Source organism: Dendrobates tinctorius, unplaced genomic scaffold (genome assembly GCF_039654945.1).
Source record: "Dendrobates tinctorius isolate UK_male_01 unplaced genomic scaffold, ASM3965494v1 ptg000009l, whole genome shotgun sequence".
In the NCBI taxonomy this organism is placed as follows: Eukaryota; Metazoa; Chordata; class Amphibia; order Anura; family Dendrobatidae; genus Dendrobates; species Dendrobates tinctorius.
In genome coordinates, this window is record NW_027361677.1 from 21,235,001 (window position 1) to 21,252,498 (window position 17,498).

The 17,498-nt window shown below is 45.2% G+C and overlaps 1 protein-coding gene across 2 annotated transcripts in view; it reads left to right on the top strand.

Moving 5' to 3' along the window:
• Positions 1–6,407, top strand: part of DRC4 (dynein regulatory complex subunit 4) — a 44,294-nt gene extending 37,887 nt beyond the window's left edge. For both annotated transcript variants that reach the window (XM_073583996.1, XM_073583999.1), the window contains exons 4-11: positions 137–343; positions 914–968; positions 1,176–1,381; positions 2,502–2,669; positions 3,673–3,759; positions 4,723–4,932; positions 5,011–5,076; positions 6,110–6,407. In XM_073583996.1, the coding sequence (XP_073440097.1) occupies positions 137–343; positions 914–968; positions 1,176–1,381; positions 2,502–2,669; positions 3,673–3,759; positions 4,723–4,932; positions 5,011–5,076; positions 6,110–6,259 (1,149 nt within the window). In that variant the 3' untranslated portion in view covers positions 6,260–6,407. The remainder of the gene's footprint in view (positions 1–136; positions 344–913; positions 969–1,175; positions 1,382–2,501; positions 2,670–3,672; positions 3,760–4,722; positions 4,933–5,010; positions 5,077–6,109) is intronic.
• The last annotated feature ends 11,091 nt before the right edge of the window (positions 6,408–17,498 follow it).

Here is a 17,498-nt window from a genome sequence, read left to right on the forward strand (position 1 = left end):
TATCACCAACTTGCTGACTGTTTCTACTATCGACCAATTCGGACATAGAAGTGACATCTGGCCTAAGTATGATTTTGTACTCTCTATCGTTGTTGTAACTTGTCCTTGACTTCTGATTTTCATTCTCCTGATTTAGGTATACAAGCAGAAAGTAAAACACCTTCTATATGAGCACCAGAACAACATTTCAGAGCTGAAAGCCGAGGGCAGTGTCACTATGAAGCTGGCACAGAAGGAGCACCACACGCAGGAGAGCGTGTTACGCAGAGATATACGGGGTCTGCGAGTGGATATCAAGGAGCAGGAGCTCGCCAGCGAGATGGTGGTGAAGAACATCAAGATGGTAAGAGGAATGATGAAGTAAAGACTCCAGAGGAAAGTAATGTTTAGGACTATAGGTTATTAGACTTTATAGGCTGTATTCACTAATCAAAGTATCTGGTTAGGCTACAAATTATTAGGATTTATATGCTGTAGTTATTATCAAAAATCTCAGGCCACACTCCTGTATATTAAGGTTTATAGGCTGTATTCACTATGAGAAAAATCTCAGGTTATGCTGCAAATTATTAGGATTTGTAGACTGTATTCACTAATAAAAATCTCACTAGTCTGTAAATTATTATAATTTACAGGCTGCATTCCCTATTTAAAATCTTGGGTTAGGCTACATGTTATTTAGGATTTCTAGACTGTGTTCCATATTGAATACTTCAGGTTAGATTCCTTATTACTAGAATTTATAGGCTGTGTTCACCATTAAAGGGTTTGACTGAGCTCACAACAAAAATCTGCAGTCTCTCTGTCACTGGAGGCTTCCAAATCATTACAGTGTGCTGTGTGCACAATGTCATGATTCCTCCATATTCTCTATGGGAGCATGAATACATTTTGAATACATTTTCTTCCTTAGAAACAAGATGAAGAGATCACACGCTTGAGGAATGATTTTGAAAGACAAGTAAAAGGTCAGCTATGGCTATTAAACTAAGTGCCCCGTACGTGGTAGATGTAAAAACTCAGATCTTCTTTTCTAAGGTATTGCACCTGCAGACCATGGCTATGAATGGCCGCTCTCTGCCCCAGCAACTCTAAAAGCCTAGAATTTCGATGAAGTTAGCTTCTTTTCACAATTCCTTATAAATGAGTCTTTACGCCTCCAATCCCACATGCAGAAATTGAATCCAAATACGAAAAGAAGTTGCAAGTGCTGAGAGACGAACTAGAGCTCCGTAGAAAGACGGAAATTCATGAGGTTGAGGAAAGGAAGAACGGACAGATCAACGCCCTGATGAAGAACCATGAGAAGGCCTTCAGCGACATCAAGAACTACTATAATGACATCACTCTCAACAACCTGGCTCTAATCAACTCACTGAAGGTATGAAAAGCAAGGAAGCCTCCATAGTGTTGGGGTCAGAATATATTTATTAGCAACTCTAACCTGATAAATTGAAATCTGGCCACTTTGCCCGGATGGTGGCCTGGAAGGGACCGATTTGTAGATCCAGACCTCCTGGTACTCATCACTATGAATCAACCCAAATCTTTTGCAGCTAGAGGTTAATCTGATATTGATATTAGGTTCCATATCAACTGCACTTGGCTTTCCACAGGAAACACATTGTTGATCCCCACTCTAGACGGTTGGCATTAGATCTGCCCACCGCAGCCATTAAAAGCCCAGAAGTTCATCAGTGGTCATTTTACCAGACTGATCATGCAGGCTGAATGCACCTTCATGCACACAGAACAATTGTTAATACCATTAATATCAGTGTTCTCTGCAGCACATGTCAAGGGGTGATGTGCTGCAGAGAATGATGATTTTTAAGCAAGCTTAAAGTTAATTTCACCCGACCATCTAGCGTTTTTCTTGCTCATCGGGTTTAGACAAGCAGATGATCGAGAACTCTCATTTCCAGATGATCGGCTTTTGTAAATAGGCATACACATTAGATGACTGTCTGACGGCTATTCCTTACAATTCCACATACACTTGCACTCTCGACCTGTCCAAGCGTGTACGTGCCATGAGTACAGATAGCGCAGTGAGCCAGTGTCCAAGTGGCAACTTATCACTCTTAAAAGCAAAGGACCAGGCCTGTTAAAATCCAACTGTTCAGTCGCTGCCCATATATATTAGTGAGTTTGGCTGACGTTCCTTTAATGTGTATGTCATCTTAAAGGGATTGTCCCTGAGAGAACACCGGAGCGCTTAGCTGAATGAGGACTCCTGGGAGAGATGGTTGGCAGCTGAAGATTCGGCCTTTAGTTTAGGGGGGCTTTAGTTTTTAAACACATTTGGATTAATCTGATAAGTGGTGCCTGGTGGTCGCTTATCCTGATCTCATTATAGAATGTCACATACATTCACCCGATCGGCACAGACATGTATATAACAGAGAAATGGAACAAGCCATCGACTGCTCTTGATTTTATCAGATTTCTTATTATTTTACCTTGTAATAAAACAACCTTTTATATGATCCTTATTACAGGAGCAGATGGAGGAGATGCGGAAAAAGGAAGATCGTTTAGAGAAAGAGATGGCGGACCTCCAGCAACAAAACCGTCGGCTCACTGAGCCGCTGCAGAAGGCTCGCGAGGAAGTGGCCGAACACCAGAGACAACTGACCAACTATGAAAAGGACAAGGCGTCTCTGATAGTAAGTGTCTCACCCCTGTCCGTGCAATGTGCTGTGACGTGTCTTCTCCAGTCTTCTCTCCAGGACACACCATTTCATGCCTGAAACCCTCAGCAGCTTAATATCTTTTCAATTCCCTTGAAGGAAATCATCCCTTTGGAACATGCTGTGCCTTGGTCATTTATCTTCTTCCTGTGCAGCCCATGTTTAATGGATTTTCAGGGTTTTTCATGTTACGTTCATTCTTTTGGAGTGCAGTGAAGCACAGTTATTTGCCAGGACTTATATTTGCAGCACAGCGGGAGGTAATTTATCACATATCATCACATCTCATCTTATTAAAGTCCATAGAAGAGCACTGTATAGCAATGCAGGTTGTGGGGAGGCAGACAGGATTGGAAGTATGGGAACAAGCTGGAGCCATATTAATTAGTGGTGTACGGCGGTATAATTTGGGCAGTGGATTGTGGTATTATATAAGAGGATAAACTGGATGTTGCAAATTATCTGAAATATATTCTAAATTGAGAGTCCTTAGTGGTTGATTCTGGCCAGGGCAACACGAGGGTCAATCAGTGGCAACCCTTCCGTCATCATCCAGCAGCTGCCTATACATTGGCCTCATGAGGTCGGACATTTTCTGGTACCTGGAGGAATCCAGCACCCACTGCTCCAAGACAATGTGCTGAGGATTTCATCCCTGTACCTGACAACAGTCGGTAGCGGTAGTGACAAGGACACAAGCAAAATGAAACAGTAGTCAGGAAGGATAAATGTGGAGGAATTGTGAGTGACCATCTTTTTGGTGGTTCTCCTGTTCCTGTACTGTGCCACTTTCTTATCCTATTAATTATACATGGTTGTACACATATGAGGACAGTGAGGACGTAATCACTGTATATCCAGTTCTTATCCCCTCATAAGCCGACTTCTGTCACTTTCTGCCAAAGCAATTATCTCCGTGCAACATGGCGGCAGCTTGTAAATAAATCATTATATTAAATTGTTTTCTGTCTCTCTACAGAGCACAAAATCACGTCTGAAATCAGCAGAGAAAGAACTAGAAGATCTGAAATGGGAGCATGAAGTATTAGTGCAAAGGTTCCAGAAGGTGAGTGTCAGCCAAAGAATTGTGATGTGGCGTGCCATCCGCCATTGTAGTCTGCCATTATATGCTTATTTTATCCTTATGGAGTAACGGAGGAGGCTGTACTCAGGATCACAGATACTATCATTTATCCAAGTCTATATTTAAGGCTCACTCTAGCTAACTGTCCATGATAACCGATCTCTGTAAAGGCCCCGTCACACACAGCAATCTCGCTAGCGAGATCGCTGATTTTGTGACGCCACAGCGATCTCACCAGTGAGATCGCTGTGTGTGACGGGGATCAGCAATCGGCCCCCCCGCCGGGTATCGCTGATCGTGCTATCTTGCACGGCCATCTTTTGATCGCTGGTCTCCCGCTGGCCAGCACGCATCGCTGCATGTGGCAGCGTGAGCCAACGATCAGCGAGCGTTTCAGCGCTCTAAGCAGGCGCTGGGAGCTGGTCTCTAAGGTAAATATCGGGTTACTAAGTGGCGCGCGTCACTTAGTTACCCGATGTGTACCTTAGAAACCTGCGTGCTGGCAGCTCCAGGCGTGAGCACGCAGGTTTCTAAGGTACACACCGGGTAACTAAGTGACGCGCGCCGCTTAGTAACCCGATATTTACCTTAGAGACCAGCGTCCTCGCTGGTGCTGATCACTGGTGAAGCTGACTGTTTGGCAGCTCACCAGCGATCATGTAGCGATGCACCAGCGATCCGGACAAGGTCGTATTGTTGTCAGGATCGCTGGTGCATCGTTTAGTGTAACGGGGCCTTAAGACTACAGTCACACTAACAGTGTTTGGTCAGTATTTCTAAGCCAAAACCAGAAGTGGAAGAATCAGAGGAAAAGTATAATAGAAACACGTCATCACTTCTGTATTTATCACCCACTCCTGTTTTTGGTTTTCAAAAAAATACTGATGTGAAATACTGACCAAATACTGATAGAAATTTCTCAGTTTGTTCCTTATTACTCCATAGATCCAGAGTGAGCGAGACGAGCTGTACAATAAATTCACAGCAGCAATTCAGGAAGTTCAGCAAAAGAACGGCTTTAAGAATTTACTCCTGGAAAGAAAGTTACAGGCGCTGGGAGATACTCTAGAGAAGAAAGAAGCGCAACTTAATGAGGTGCTGGCTGCGTCAAACCTGGACCCGGTCGCTCTGAGTACCGTCACTCGCAAGCTGGAGGTACGGGACGCTCAGTCGCTGTAGGACTTGTACAGATTTTTTTATATGCAAAATTATTTTTTTTCTTGTTTTGCACAGGATGTGTTAGATACCAAGAATAACGCCATTAAGGATCTGCAGTATGAGCTGGCCAGAGTATCTAAGGTAAGGATTCATAGCAGTGGGAGTACTGGTGAAGCAATCACCTCTAGTCTAGTAACACAATAGTTGTCATGATATATGATAAAAGGAGATACATTGCATTTATTTCATGGGTATGTTCACACCAAGGAGAATCCATATCAAAGCGAATTCTGAGTATTTGAAGCATTATTTTTATATGGATTTTGGAGTGGATCTGATCCAAAATCCCCATAAAAAAACCCTCAGTCGGAATATACCCTACAAATAGGCATCCTACAGACGTCCTAATGAATTAAAGGGAGGAGATAAGTTCACATATTGTCCATGTAAAGTGTGGAAGTAACAATATTGTTAAGGAGGAGTCTGTGGGGGGTAGGATAGACACATGATCAAAAGCATTTATGCAACTTGCTGTCAGATGACTATAATTGAGCTGCGATTTTGCTGTAGATAAAAACAACATTGCAAACAAGTCACGTGCAAGTCATGGTCGTATGCATTGAAGTCTATGCCAAGTGAGATGCATGACCATGGACAGGAAATCGGAAATACTTGCAACTCCTCAAACTAAACGCTACACAACACACGTGGCCATGTAGCACTGACCTTAATGAATCCAAATGCATCCACTAGCTCTGATGTGATCATATAGGTGACCTCAGGTCTGCTGGTTAGATGGATCATATTAGTGTCGGAGGTGGAAAACGAGGGCTATTGAGTTCCTGGATGTAGATTTGGTCCTTTGTGCATAACAACTCTTCATAAACCTTCATGATGAATGTGTAGGCCTGGAAGAGCCGCTTGTGGTGTAATGGTGCCTTTTTCTTCCACATTGGGAGCTGTGAGACACTACTGTGTGGTGTCCATCATACACACGACTTATCCTATTTATTAGGACTGACACAGAATACTTGCAATGAGTCCAATAGATGCTATTATGCAGAAGTTACAGGTCCTGTACGGGTCCATTAATGTCATATAATTCGCCCTTTTCTATATGTAGGATTTGGAACATCGGCTCCATTTTTTTAAAACTTTTTTTTCTCCATTCCAGGCTCACAACGACCTGCTCCGGACCTATGAAGCCAAGATGAGGGCCTTTGGAATCCCCGTAGAAGAGCTAGGATTTAAGCCTCTGGAGTGCCTGGTACCAGGGCAGACCTTTGGGCAAGGGCCGGCGGGCCTGGTAGCAGCCAGCACTTAAAGCTCTACAGACCTGTTTTTGCTATCTGCAAGAACAATGTATTATCTGACCCGTACTGTCCTAACACTTGCATATGGAGGTTGCAGGGAGTATTTATTTTTTTAAATAAAGCTTTTAAATATTCTTCAATCCATTACAAAAAACAAAACAGTAATGCGTCTTTTATTTTTAGGAGGTGACCCCAGGCATGTCTCTTATTGTTATAGGGGTTATCCAAGCTTGAAATACATTTTCTCCTACGCCTCATTGGGGGACACAGAGACAGTGGGTGTTATGCTGCTGGCCACTAGGAGGACACTAAGTAAACCAGAAAAAAAGTTAGCTCCTCCCCTGCAGTATACACCCTCTCGCTGGATGAGATTTCCCCAGTTCTTGCTTAGTGTCTATAGAAGGCACTGGGGTCTGGTTTCAGACCCCACTGTTTTTATTTTATTTTTGATTTTTCTGTACATTTTTATTTTTTAATTAACGGAGTGAAGGGGGCGACTGTTCCTTTCTACGGCCCGCTCTCCCCCGAACCAACAACAGGCAAGCACGCGGAGTATACCTCGCCATACACTTTCCTGCGACGATTGGGGCGGATTCCTCTGGCGATGATGGCGATGATCCTTATGGTCCCGGTAATCCACAGATACGAGGGTAGGCACATGGAGTGCAATGGAGAAGACTGGAACAGCGCTTCCAAATGCCCTGAATCAGCCCCATAGCTCCCCATCCCTCTGCCATAGGAAGGATCGATTGAGCATACCCCTTTAAGAACTCCTCCAGCTCTGCTACATCAGCCCAGGAGGATGAGAAGACCTGCATGGATGGCCCCGGACAACGCGTCCTGCCGAGCACTGGAGTGGAGGTATAGGGTCAGGTCCTGGTCCCCGGGAGAAGCGCTGACTTAGCGTCAGCGGCAGTGCACCAGCGCCCCATTGCGGCCGCTCGGGTAGGCCAAAAATTTAGTCCCCGGCTTTTCCGGCCTACTAGGCCGCAATTTGAATAGCGCCACCCGCATTAACGTCGCCGCCCCCCTCCTCTTGGCGCCTCTCATTCCTTACGAGACGCACAATTCTAATCTCGGGGGCTATGTCTTTTTACTTCAGCCTGCTCTGGACACGAGCTGTGAGGTAGGCACTCTGCTGGATACCAGGTGACACCACAGGGCCACCGCTATTCCTCCCGGGGGACACAGGACCGTGGGTAAGCTGCATCTGCCCTCAGATTAAAGCTAAACCCCTTCCCGGCACATTCCCTGCAGCTGCAGACAGACTCTGCCGTTAACCCTTTCAGGAGCGCTATGTCTCAATCTAAGGAGGCTAAACGGGCTGCTAAGAAGCACACTGCGTTTTTTACCGTGTGTACCACTTGCAAGTCTGCCTTACCCAGTGCACAGACTAATCTGTTAAGCACGGTCTGCGACCAGACCTGCGCTCAAACGCCCCTCGCCGCAGCTGCTGACGGGCCTCCTGCATTTAGTACCCCTGAGTGGGCTGCGTCCCTGTGACGGTCGGTGGAGTCTCTGACCCAAGCTATATTCTCCCTCCAGGAGGACTCTTAAGTCAGAAAGCGTCCTTACCTCCCGAGAAGGGCTCTTGGGTCAGCCGGGAACCGTCCACCAGTAGGGGCCGTATTCGTTCAAGGGATGGTGAGGTCTCTAGAAAGCGGACCCATGACGCGTCCTCTAGTCCCGTTCGCGCCTCAGCATCGGCGACTCCTGTCTCTCGCTCTCCCTCTCCTGAGGTTCACAGCGAGCACGACTCTGAATTCGAATCTGACATGTCAGCCCCTCAGAAACCCCCAACTGGTCAAGAGTCGCTTGATTGTCTTATAGAATCAGTCAACAGTATTCTGAAGTTGGATGCGGAAAATATCCCCGGTCCAGCACATCCTATCTCATTTAAGAAAAGCAAGCGTGTGCGCAGGTTATTTATCAGCCATCCGGAGTTTAAGGAAATTGTCCAGAAACATAGGGATCGTCCGCATAAGCGGTTCATAGGGCAAAGTCTACTCAGGCTAAATACCCTTTTAATCCAGACCTAATAAGGATTGGTTACAGTCCCCTCCAATGGACCCTCCTGTATCGCCTCTTGCTTCAAAAACGCTCCTATCCGTTTCTGAGGGTTCCTCAGTCAGAACCCCCTCCGGTCATCAAATTGACTACCTTGCCAGTTCAGTTTTTGAAGTTTTAGGAGCAGCGCTTTTTCCATGTTTCGCGACAATTTGGGTCACTAAGGCAATAATCCAGGGCACTAATCTTCCTCCTGAGGCAACCACTGTCACCAGGCAGTTAATTCACGCAGCGGACTTTGTAGTGGATGCTTCTTTTGATGCCGCCAATTGCGCTGCTCAAACTGCCGCTAATGCGATCTCCATTAGAAGAAGCCCTATGGCTCCGCGACTGGCGGGCGGATGCCACATCTAAAAGATCGTTGACTTCTTTCCCCTTTCAAACGGGTCGTCTTTTTGGAGAGAAACTGGACCAGCTCATTTCTGATACTACCGGGGGAAAAAGTAAATTCCTTCCTCAACAAAAGGCTGTTCGGCCGTTTCGCAACCAACAGCCGACGCGTTTTCAATCTTTTTGCAACAATTCCGGTTGGTCCTCCTTTACCCTCTCGTCCGGATCAGGTCGGTCCCCGCGCGGAGACAGAGGTTCCCAGGTCTCATACAGACCTAACCGCTCTTGGAAACCCAGGCCTAGGGCTTCCGGATCTAGGGGAGCCAGATCTCATAGATCTACCCAATGACTTGTTGCGGTATCCAGCGGACACCGCCAAAGTAGGCGGTTGCCTACTTTCCTTCAGCCACACCTGGCTTGCGGTCGTCCACGACAAGTAGGTCAGGGAGCTGGTGTCCTCCGGATACAAGATAGAATTTTCTTCTCCCCCTCCAACTCGGTTTTTCCTTTCCTCTCCCCCCAAGAAAATGACAAGAGCCTTCCTTCGGGCTGTTCAGGCTCTGCTAAGGGACAGAGTCATCATTCCGGTCCCTCATCACGAAAGGTTCAGGGGATTTTATTCAAACCTTTTTTGTGGGTCCAAAAAAGGACGGGACAGTGCGACCCATTCTGGATCTCAAACTGTTAAATCAGTTTGTCAAGGTACGGCGATTCCGAATGGAATCTCCGATCAGTTGTCGCTTCCATGGAAAAAGGAGAGTTCCTAGCATCCATCGACATCAAGGACGCTTACTTTCACATTCCGATCTGCCCGTCCCACCAGCAGTTCCTGCGTTTTGCAATTCACGAGGAACACTTCCTGTTCGTTGCCTTGCCCTTCGGACTCGCCACCGCCCTCAGGGTCTTTACCAAGGTCATGGCGGCTGTCATGGCCATTCTCCACTCTCGGGAAGTAGTGGAGTTAATGTATCTAGGCGACCTGCTCATCAAGGGTCCGTCCCTTCCAGCCTGCGTGGAATCCGTGGATATAACAGTAAATACACTTTCTCGCCTGGGGTGGAAAATAAACTTCGAAAAGTCTTTCCCAAAACCGGCTCAGCAGATTTCCTTTTTAGGAATGATCTTGGACACTTCCCGCGGGTTGGTCATTCTCCCTCCAGAAAAGACTCAAGCCTTACAACAGACAGCGCGGACTCTTTCCCTACCAGTTTCTCACTCCATTCGTTTCAGCATGAGAGTTCTCAGAAAGATGATGGCTGCAATGGAAGTAGTTCCATTTGCACAGTTCCATCTCCGTCCCTTACAACATGCGTTGCTGTTAGCTTGGGACAAGAACCCGTTCTCCCTGGACTGTCGGATCCTTCTGTCCCTGCGGGTCAGGCAAGCCCTCAGTTGGACACTGAGGTCCTCCCTGAATCAAGGGAGGTCTTTTCTCCCAGTAAGATGGTTGGTTTTAACCACCAACACAAGTCTTCTCGGCTGGGGTGTAGTCTTTCGTCACCACACGGCACAGGGTCATTGGTCAACCCGAGAGTCACGTTTCCCCATCAACATTTTGGAGATACGAGCGATCAGGTTAGCTCTTCGGTGTTTCCACCATCTCGCAGGTCACCCCATCAGGATCCAATCCGACGACGCCACGGCTATAGCGTATATCAACCGCCAGGCTATAGCGTATATCAACCGCCAGGGAGGTACCCGGAGCAGGATGGCCATGCACAAAGTGAGTCACATCCTCCATTGGACCGAGACCAACCATTCTCCCATCTCAGCAATCCACATCCTGGGCGTAGAAAATTGGGTGGCAGATTTTCTGAGTCGACAAGGCATTGCCTCGGGAGAGTGGTCTCTTCATCCGGAAGTCTTTCAGCAGATTTGTCATCGTTGGGGGACTCTGGATGTGGATCTCATGGCCACAAGACTAAACAACAGGGTTCCTTAGTTCATTGCCCGATAGCGGGATCCATGTGCCATCGGAGCGGACGCCCTAGTTCTCCCATGGCACCGGTTCCGGATCACGTACATCTTCCCCCCTCTTCCCTTGCTTCCCAGGGTCAACAAGAAGATCAGAGCGGAGGGAGTACCAGTGATCCTAGTCGCGCCAGATTGGCCGCGCCGAGTATGGTATACAGAACTAATACGACTGGTCGCCGACGTCCCCTGGCGACTTCCAGATCGCATGGATCTACTCTCACAGGGCCCGATTTACCACCAGAACTCTGTTGAATCCTGGATTTTAGCACAGGCTGGGTTCTCTCACGACGTGATTTCCACCATGAATAGTGTTAGGAAGCCTGTGTCCATGCACATCTATCACCGCACCTGGAAAACCTTCTTTTCGTGGTGCAAGGATCATGGTCGATCCCCTCTGGTGTTTTCCATTCTGGCCATATTGGAATTCCTTCAATCTGGATTAAAAATCAGGCCTCGCACTTAGCTCACTCAAGGGCGAAATTTCAGCCTTGTCAGTGCTTTTCCAACGCAAAATTGCCACCAAACTTCAGGTCAAGATGTTCATTCAGGGAGTTTCCCTTGTGGCGCCTCCTTATAGAAGGCCATTGGAATCATGGGACCTTAACCTGGTCCTCGGGGCCTTACAGGAGGCTCCTTTCGAACCGCTGCAGGACGTGTCACTGACCATCCTCTCTTGGAAGGTGGTCTTTCTAGTGGCAATTACGTCAATCAGACGAGTTTCGGAATTGGCAGCCCTGTCCTGCCGTTCTCCGTTCCTGAATTTTCTTTTTTTTTTTTTGTAAATTCTTTATTTTGAAATTTTTCACAACACCATTAAACACAACACCAGTTCTCAGGTACAGTTGGCGCAATGTTAAATAAGGGTTGGTCTAAGGCGAGAAGGAAGGAAAAAATGAGGGAGAAGTATGTAGGGGAGAAAAGAAAAGATAAAAAGAAAGGGGAGGGGAAAAAGGGTACATATACATGTACAGTATCAACAACATTAACATCAACATCATGTGGTTGACAACAGGAGCACAATTATTAAATGGGTGCACTTTTGGAAAATAATGCATCGCACTACATTACATTTGGGCTATCTAGTTTGAGGCAATGAGGCTAAGAGCCCCAGAACAGAAGCCGTCTAATTCAGTTAAACTTAAACTTGAGAAACTCTAAAATGCCCTTAAAGAGGGTTGTCTTCTAAATACCTATTCCAAGGGGCCCAAGTCAACACGTAAGCCCTATGATTATAAATTTCCCAGCTAGACAGCTCCTCTAAGCGAGAGATTTGATTTATTTTAGTATACCATTCTCCCAACGTGGGAGGAGCTACATCTTTCCAATGGGCAGCTATCAACTGTCTCGCCGCACTCATCAGTGGAAGAAGCCCATGTTTTTTTGGTAAAAAATCTTTAGATGGGCATGAAAGGAGAGCCTCTGTGGCTCTAAGATCAGCCTTTATTAGTTTTAATTTTTTGAGAACTAGTTCAACTCCCTCCCAAAAAAACCGCAATCTAGGGCAGTCCCAGAATATATGTGAATGATGTCCTCTAGAATTGAGGCATCGCCAACATTTATCGTTATCCACGAGGCCTAACTGGAATAATTTAGCTGGAGTTAAATGCCACCTAGTCAATATTTTATAAGAATTCTCCTGCAGAAGTACACATCTAGAGAAACCCCGAGCATTTGACAGCATTCTAGATATTTGGTCTTCTGTAAACGTGGTGTTAAGTTCCATTTCCCAAGAGTGTATAAACGAGGGTTTAGAATGTACAGTCGGAGAGATGAGATGCGAGTAAATGCAAGATATAATTTTTAGCCGTGGGGACGGACGTTTAACCATAAGATCTAACCAGGACCAATTAGATTTAGACGGGAATCTCCGTCTAAACTGTAAAAGTGTACGTCTGATGTGTTGTTTTTGAAGAAAATTTGTTGGTTGAGTCAACGCGCCCTGTGGCCAAGACCCCTCCCGCAAGGTGCTATTACCATAAAAACTATTCAAAGTTTCTCTAGGGAGGTTGGACCATAAATTGTATGGGTCTTGAAAATCTAGCTCTAACAAATAGGGAATTGAGCCGATCGGTGTCAATATTGAGGGGAAGGTATCTTCCGGGAACTCTCCCATTACCAATCTTTTAATACGCAACGTAGTTGTAGTTATGTCATCCAACCTAAGAGAGGCCGGCGGTGTAGCCCTAGTCCAAAGATACGGCAAACTCCTCGAGCCCAATAAAGCCCAGTCGACACTATCCCCCTCCTCTCTTCCAGCACAGGACACCACCTTTAACCATCTACTGAGATGAATAGCCTTATAATATAAAAGAAGGTCTGGGACCCCCAATCCTCCAGAAGAGATAGGGCGAGAGAGAAACTTATATGGTAACCTAGCCCTTTTAGATTTCCAAATAAATCTTCCAATAAGGGATTTTAACGTTCCAAAAAATGCCAGGGGAATCCGAATCGGAACCATGTTCATGGTATATAGTATAATAGGCATTATATATGCCTTAAACACATTAATACGACCCATCCAGGATAAAGTGGGTAAGCTATACTTCTGCATCAGGCCTTTGATCTTTTGAATTAAGGGAATGTAGTTATTTTGGAATAGGTTGGCGGGATCTCTAGTTATCGTTATTCCCAAATATCTAATAGAACTAGTAGCCCAAGAAAATGGAATCTGCGTACGAATAGTGGAGGTCTGAGAGTGAGGGAGACCAACGTTCAGCACTTCAGACTTTGACAAATTAATTTTAAAATTAGAAAGGAGACCAAAATGATGAAAGGCCTGAAGGATAATTGGGAATGCTCGGGATGGATTGGAGATAAGGAAAAGCAGATCATCCGCGAAAGCTAGAGTTTTGAGTGACCCTTGACCCACCGACAACCCCTCTATACGTTGGTCTTGTCTGATGCTTTGTATCAAAGTTTCTACAACTAAAATGAACAAAGATGGCGACAAGGGACAACCCTGTCTAGTCCCGTTATTAATCCCAAAACTATCTGACAGGGTGCCGTTGACTCTAACCTTGGCCGTCGGTTGGGAATAAAGCGAGAGAACCGCTGTTATATATTGAGGGGGGAAGCCAAACTTAATCATTATTTGTTCCATGAACCTCCAGCTCACTCTGTCGAAAGCCTTCTCAGCATCCGTCGACAGAAGCATCAAAGGTATACCCCGAGTCTTAGCAAACATTATAGACTGAATGACTTTAGTAGAATTATCCTTCCCTTCCCTGCCTCTTACAAAACCAACTTGATCTGCATGAATTAGCTTAGGTAAGAAATTACTTAATCTGCCCGCTAATATTTTAGCCCACATCTTAATATCTGCATTAAGCAGTGATATTGGTCTGTAGCTAGCGCACAGGTTGGGGTCTTTACCCTCCTTAGGGAGGACTGTGATGTATGCCTCTAAGGATTGTCTAGGAGGGAGCTGGCCTTCTAGATAGGAATTAAACAGACACCAGGCGAGGCAACAGTGGTTTTATAAACTTTTTATAATAGATAATAGGAAGACCATCTGGACCTGGTGCCTTTCCGTTCGGAATAGTAGAAAGAGTGTCTAAAATTTCTTTGGGGGTAACTGGAGCAGTCAGCAAGGACTGGCCTTCAAGAGTTATTTTAGGGAGATGTAGTGAGGTCAAGAATTCTTTTATTTTTGCCAAGGCTGTGACTGGCTCCTGCATGCTATCCGGTGTATTTAAATTGTATAAATTTTCGTAAAAGGTTTTAAACTCCCTGGCAATATCTGCAGTCCCGAGAATTGAAGAGCCATCCAAAGCTCTGAGTTGTCTAATAAACGTCTTTTCTTTTTGTTTCTTAAGTAGGGATGTCATAAGCTTACTACTTTTATTGCCATGGAGATAAAACTTCTGCTTACTCCTCATATAAATTTTTGCTGATTGAATGTTTAAAAGGTTTTTTAATGAGGTTCTCAAATCTGTCAGTTCAGATAATGTTTTATTTACCTGAGATCTCTTATGTAATCTCTCAAAGGAACTAATTTGATGTAGAATAGACACAACCTTTTTTGTTCGCTCTTTTTTCAAATGGGAGCCTAGGGCTATAAATTCCCCTCTTATTACAGCTTTATGTGATTCCCATACCATAGGCAAGGGCGGGCCTGAGTGCAAATTATTTTGAAAAAAGTCAAGAGTGTTTGTCTGTTTTTCAATGTGTGAATCCGAGTCCAACAGTGTCTCATTCAGTGACCATGACCCATCCGGCCGTGGTAAAGTTTTTATCTCTATGTCAAGAAAAATGGGAGCGTGGTCTGAGAGAGAGATGATATCTATATTAGCTTTTTTAATTAATTGGAGATTAACTGCTTGTATCAATAGGTAATCAATTCTGTGATAGCTATTGTTCGGATGGGAATAAAAAGTGTAATCTCTGCCCGAAGGAAAAAGTGTTCTCCAAGGGTCTATCAGATGCAATTTTTGTAGCGAAAGGTGTAATCTTCTCAGCGCCCTTTGAGAAAGAGCCGACCTGCCCGTTGAAGTATCTAAAGTTGGGTTTAAAGATACGTTAAAATCCCCTCCCACCAACAACAGACCCTCAGCAAAAAGTTCTAGAACATTCAATGTTTTACACAGCCAACCTATCTGGTTCCTATTTGGGGCATATAAATTACATAGGGTAATCTTAGTGTTGGCCAAAAAGCCCTTAATTATAATGTACCTGCCTTCTGAATCCGATAAACAATCACTCAAAATAAAGGGAACATTTTTCTTTATAGCAATACTCACTCCACATGACGCTGAACCGCCCGCACTGTGATACCAGGTCGGGTAGCGAGATCTAGACATATCTGGGACTCTCCCTTTTTTAAAATGTGTCTCCTGCAGGAAAGCTATACTAGACTTCTTTGAATGCAAAAGATTCAATACTTGGCTTCTCTTACTTGGGGATCGTAAGCCCTTTACATTATACGAGGCCACTGTCATAGTAGCGAAGGTTACCTTGTCACCCATAGTTTGGTAAAGGAAGCAATAATAAAGATTCCTCTGTCATCAAACCACCGAAATTAAAAAAAAATAAAGAGATGAAAAAAAGAACAAAAACCTTAAAAATTATTAAGATAAAACAAGAAAAATATAACAAGAACCAACTACCTGCCTGTAGCAGAGGTAGGGGGTCAAACATACCTCCCATAACAGAGCAGGAAATAACATTTCCGACACACAAGTGGCACATATTAACTTATACGGCAATTGAATGATATCAACACATGAGTAAATGTCAAACTTAGCAAGCTGAAATAAGATAGATCATGTCCGAGTGGACCAAGAGGTCCGGCTCCAGTATTGGAAAAATGCAACCGAGAGAAGCACAAAATAGCTCAGGGGGGTATCAACTTTTCCATTCCAGATTTCCCTCTTTTAGGAGTCGAGCGTTTCTTTCCCAAGACCCAATCACCCTGCCCTCCGGTAAAGGCATGGACAGGGGGAGGTGTGCGATGATCCATGTCCAGAGGTAGCCAGGAAGGAATATCCATAGGGGCAATGCCAAAAGTGTCCCATACTTTGGTTAAATCTTCAGGGGTCCGAACCATTATTTGCCTACCATCTCCTTGTATAGATATACCAAACGGAAACAGCCATTTGTATAAGATTTTACGTGAGCGTAACACCTCCAGGAGGGGCCTCAGGACTCTTCTTTTTGCAAGGGTTGACGGCGCAACATCCTGATAAAGATGAATAGCAGATCCCTCATAAGAAAGATTTTTAATGTCTCTTGAGGCAGACAAAATAGCATTTGTATCCAAATAGCTCAATAGGCCGCAAATCACATCCCTCGGAGGTTCCGCTGGCTTCGGCTTTGGTCTAAGTGATCTATGCACCCTTTCTATTATAATTCGATCACATGTTTCTTGTGGGATTAAGAGGGCGAAGATCTCTTTCGTAGATTTTTCTAATATTTCTGTGGAAACACTTTCAGGTAAGCCTTTTATCCGTATGTTCTTCCTGCGACTCCGATTTTCCTGATCCTCGAGAGCCAGAAAAGAGTTGTTAAGTTGTGTTCTGTGGTAGTCCAGATGCTCTCTCATGGCATTGGAGTGGCTAATGATAGAAGACTGAGAGGACTCCAAAGACTCCACTCTATTACCAATGTGTAGCAAGTCCGTTCTCATACCAGATATCTCATTAACTAATGGTTTTATAGCTTGTGCTAATAATTTTTTAAAAAATGATCTAGAAAGCTTCCCAGAATCTGATTGAGTGACATCGCTGCCTGAAGCATCATCACTGGAGTCTGAGTCCTCGACATGCTCCTCCTCCACAACCTCTGCAGGGAGCCTTTTAGCATTAGGTTTAGACGAAGCAGATTTATTTCTCAAAAATTTATCCATTTCACCCTGTTTGCTTCTATACGCCTCTGCAGCCAACGGTTTTGCACGCTCTTTGTTAGTTTTGACCATTTTGCTTGATTGAAGCGCGCCTTTAATTTACCACCCGTGCGTCAAGAAAAGTCTAGTAGTGCATTTTTCTATATGAAAATAGCCCCATGCAACTTGGAGGGCGAGGGGTTAATATATGGAAACATCCGCGGGGATCTGCTGGAGCCGGTAGGGATAAGGTAACACCAACTCCCCACCGTGGCGCTTCAGAAAAGACACAATGTCCTCCTCACCAATGGCTCATAAATCTGCTGACAGCAGCTCCTCTATGTGGGGAGAGCGATACCCCCTGTTCAAAAAACAACTCAGTCCCTGGGAAATGTCTCAGTGAAAGTAGGGGGCCGCCAACAACCCTTCTGGCCCAGAGCCAGCACCCTCCTCCACCGCACGTACCGATAATGATCCCCGCAGGCCCCACAGACAGCTCACCGGGGGCTCCCTCTCACCGCCTTTTACTCCAACTGGCGAGACCGCTCCTTATTCCGTGG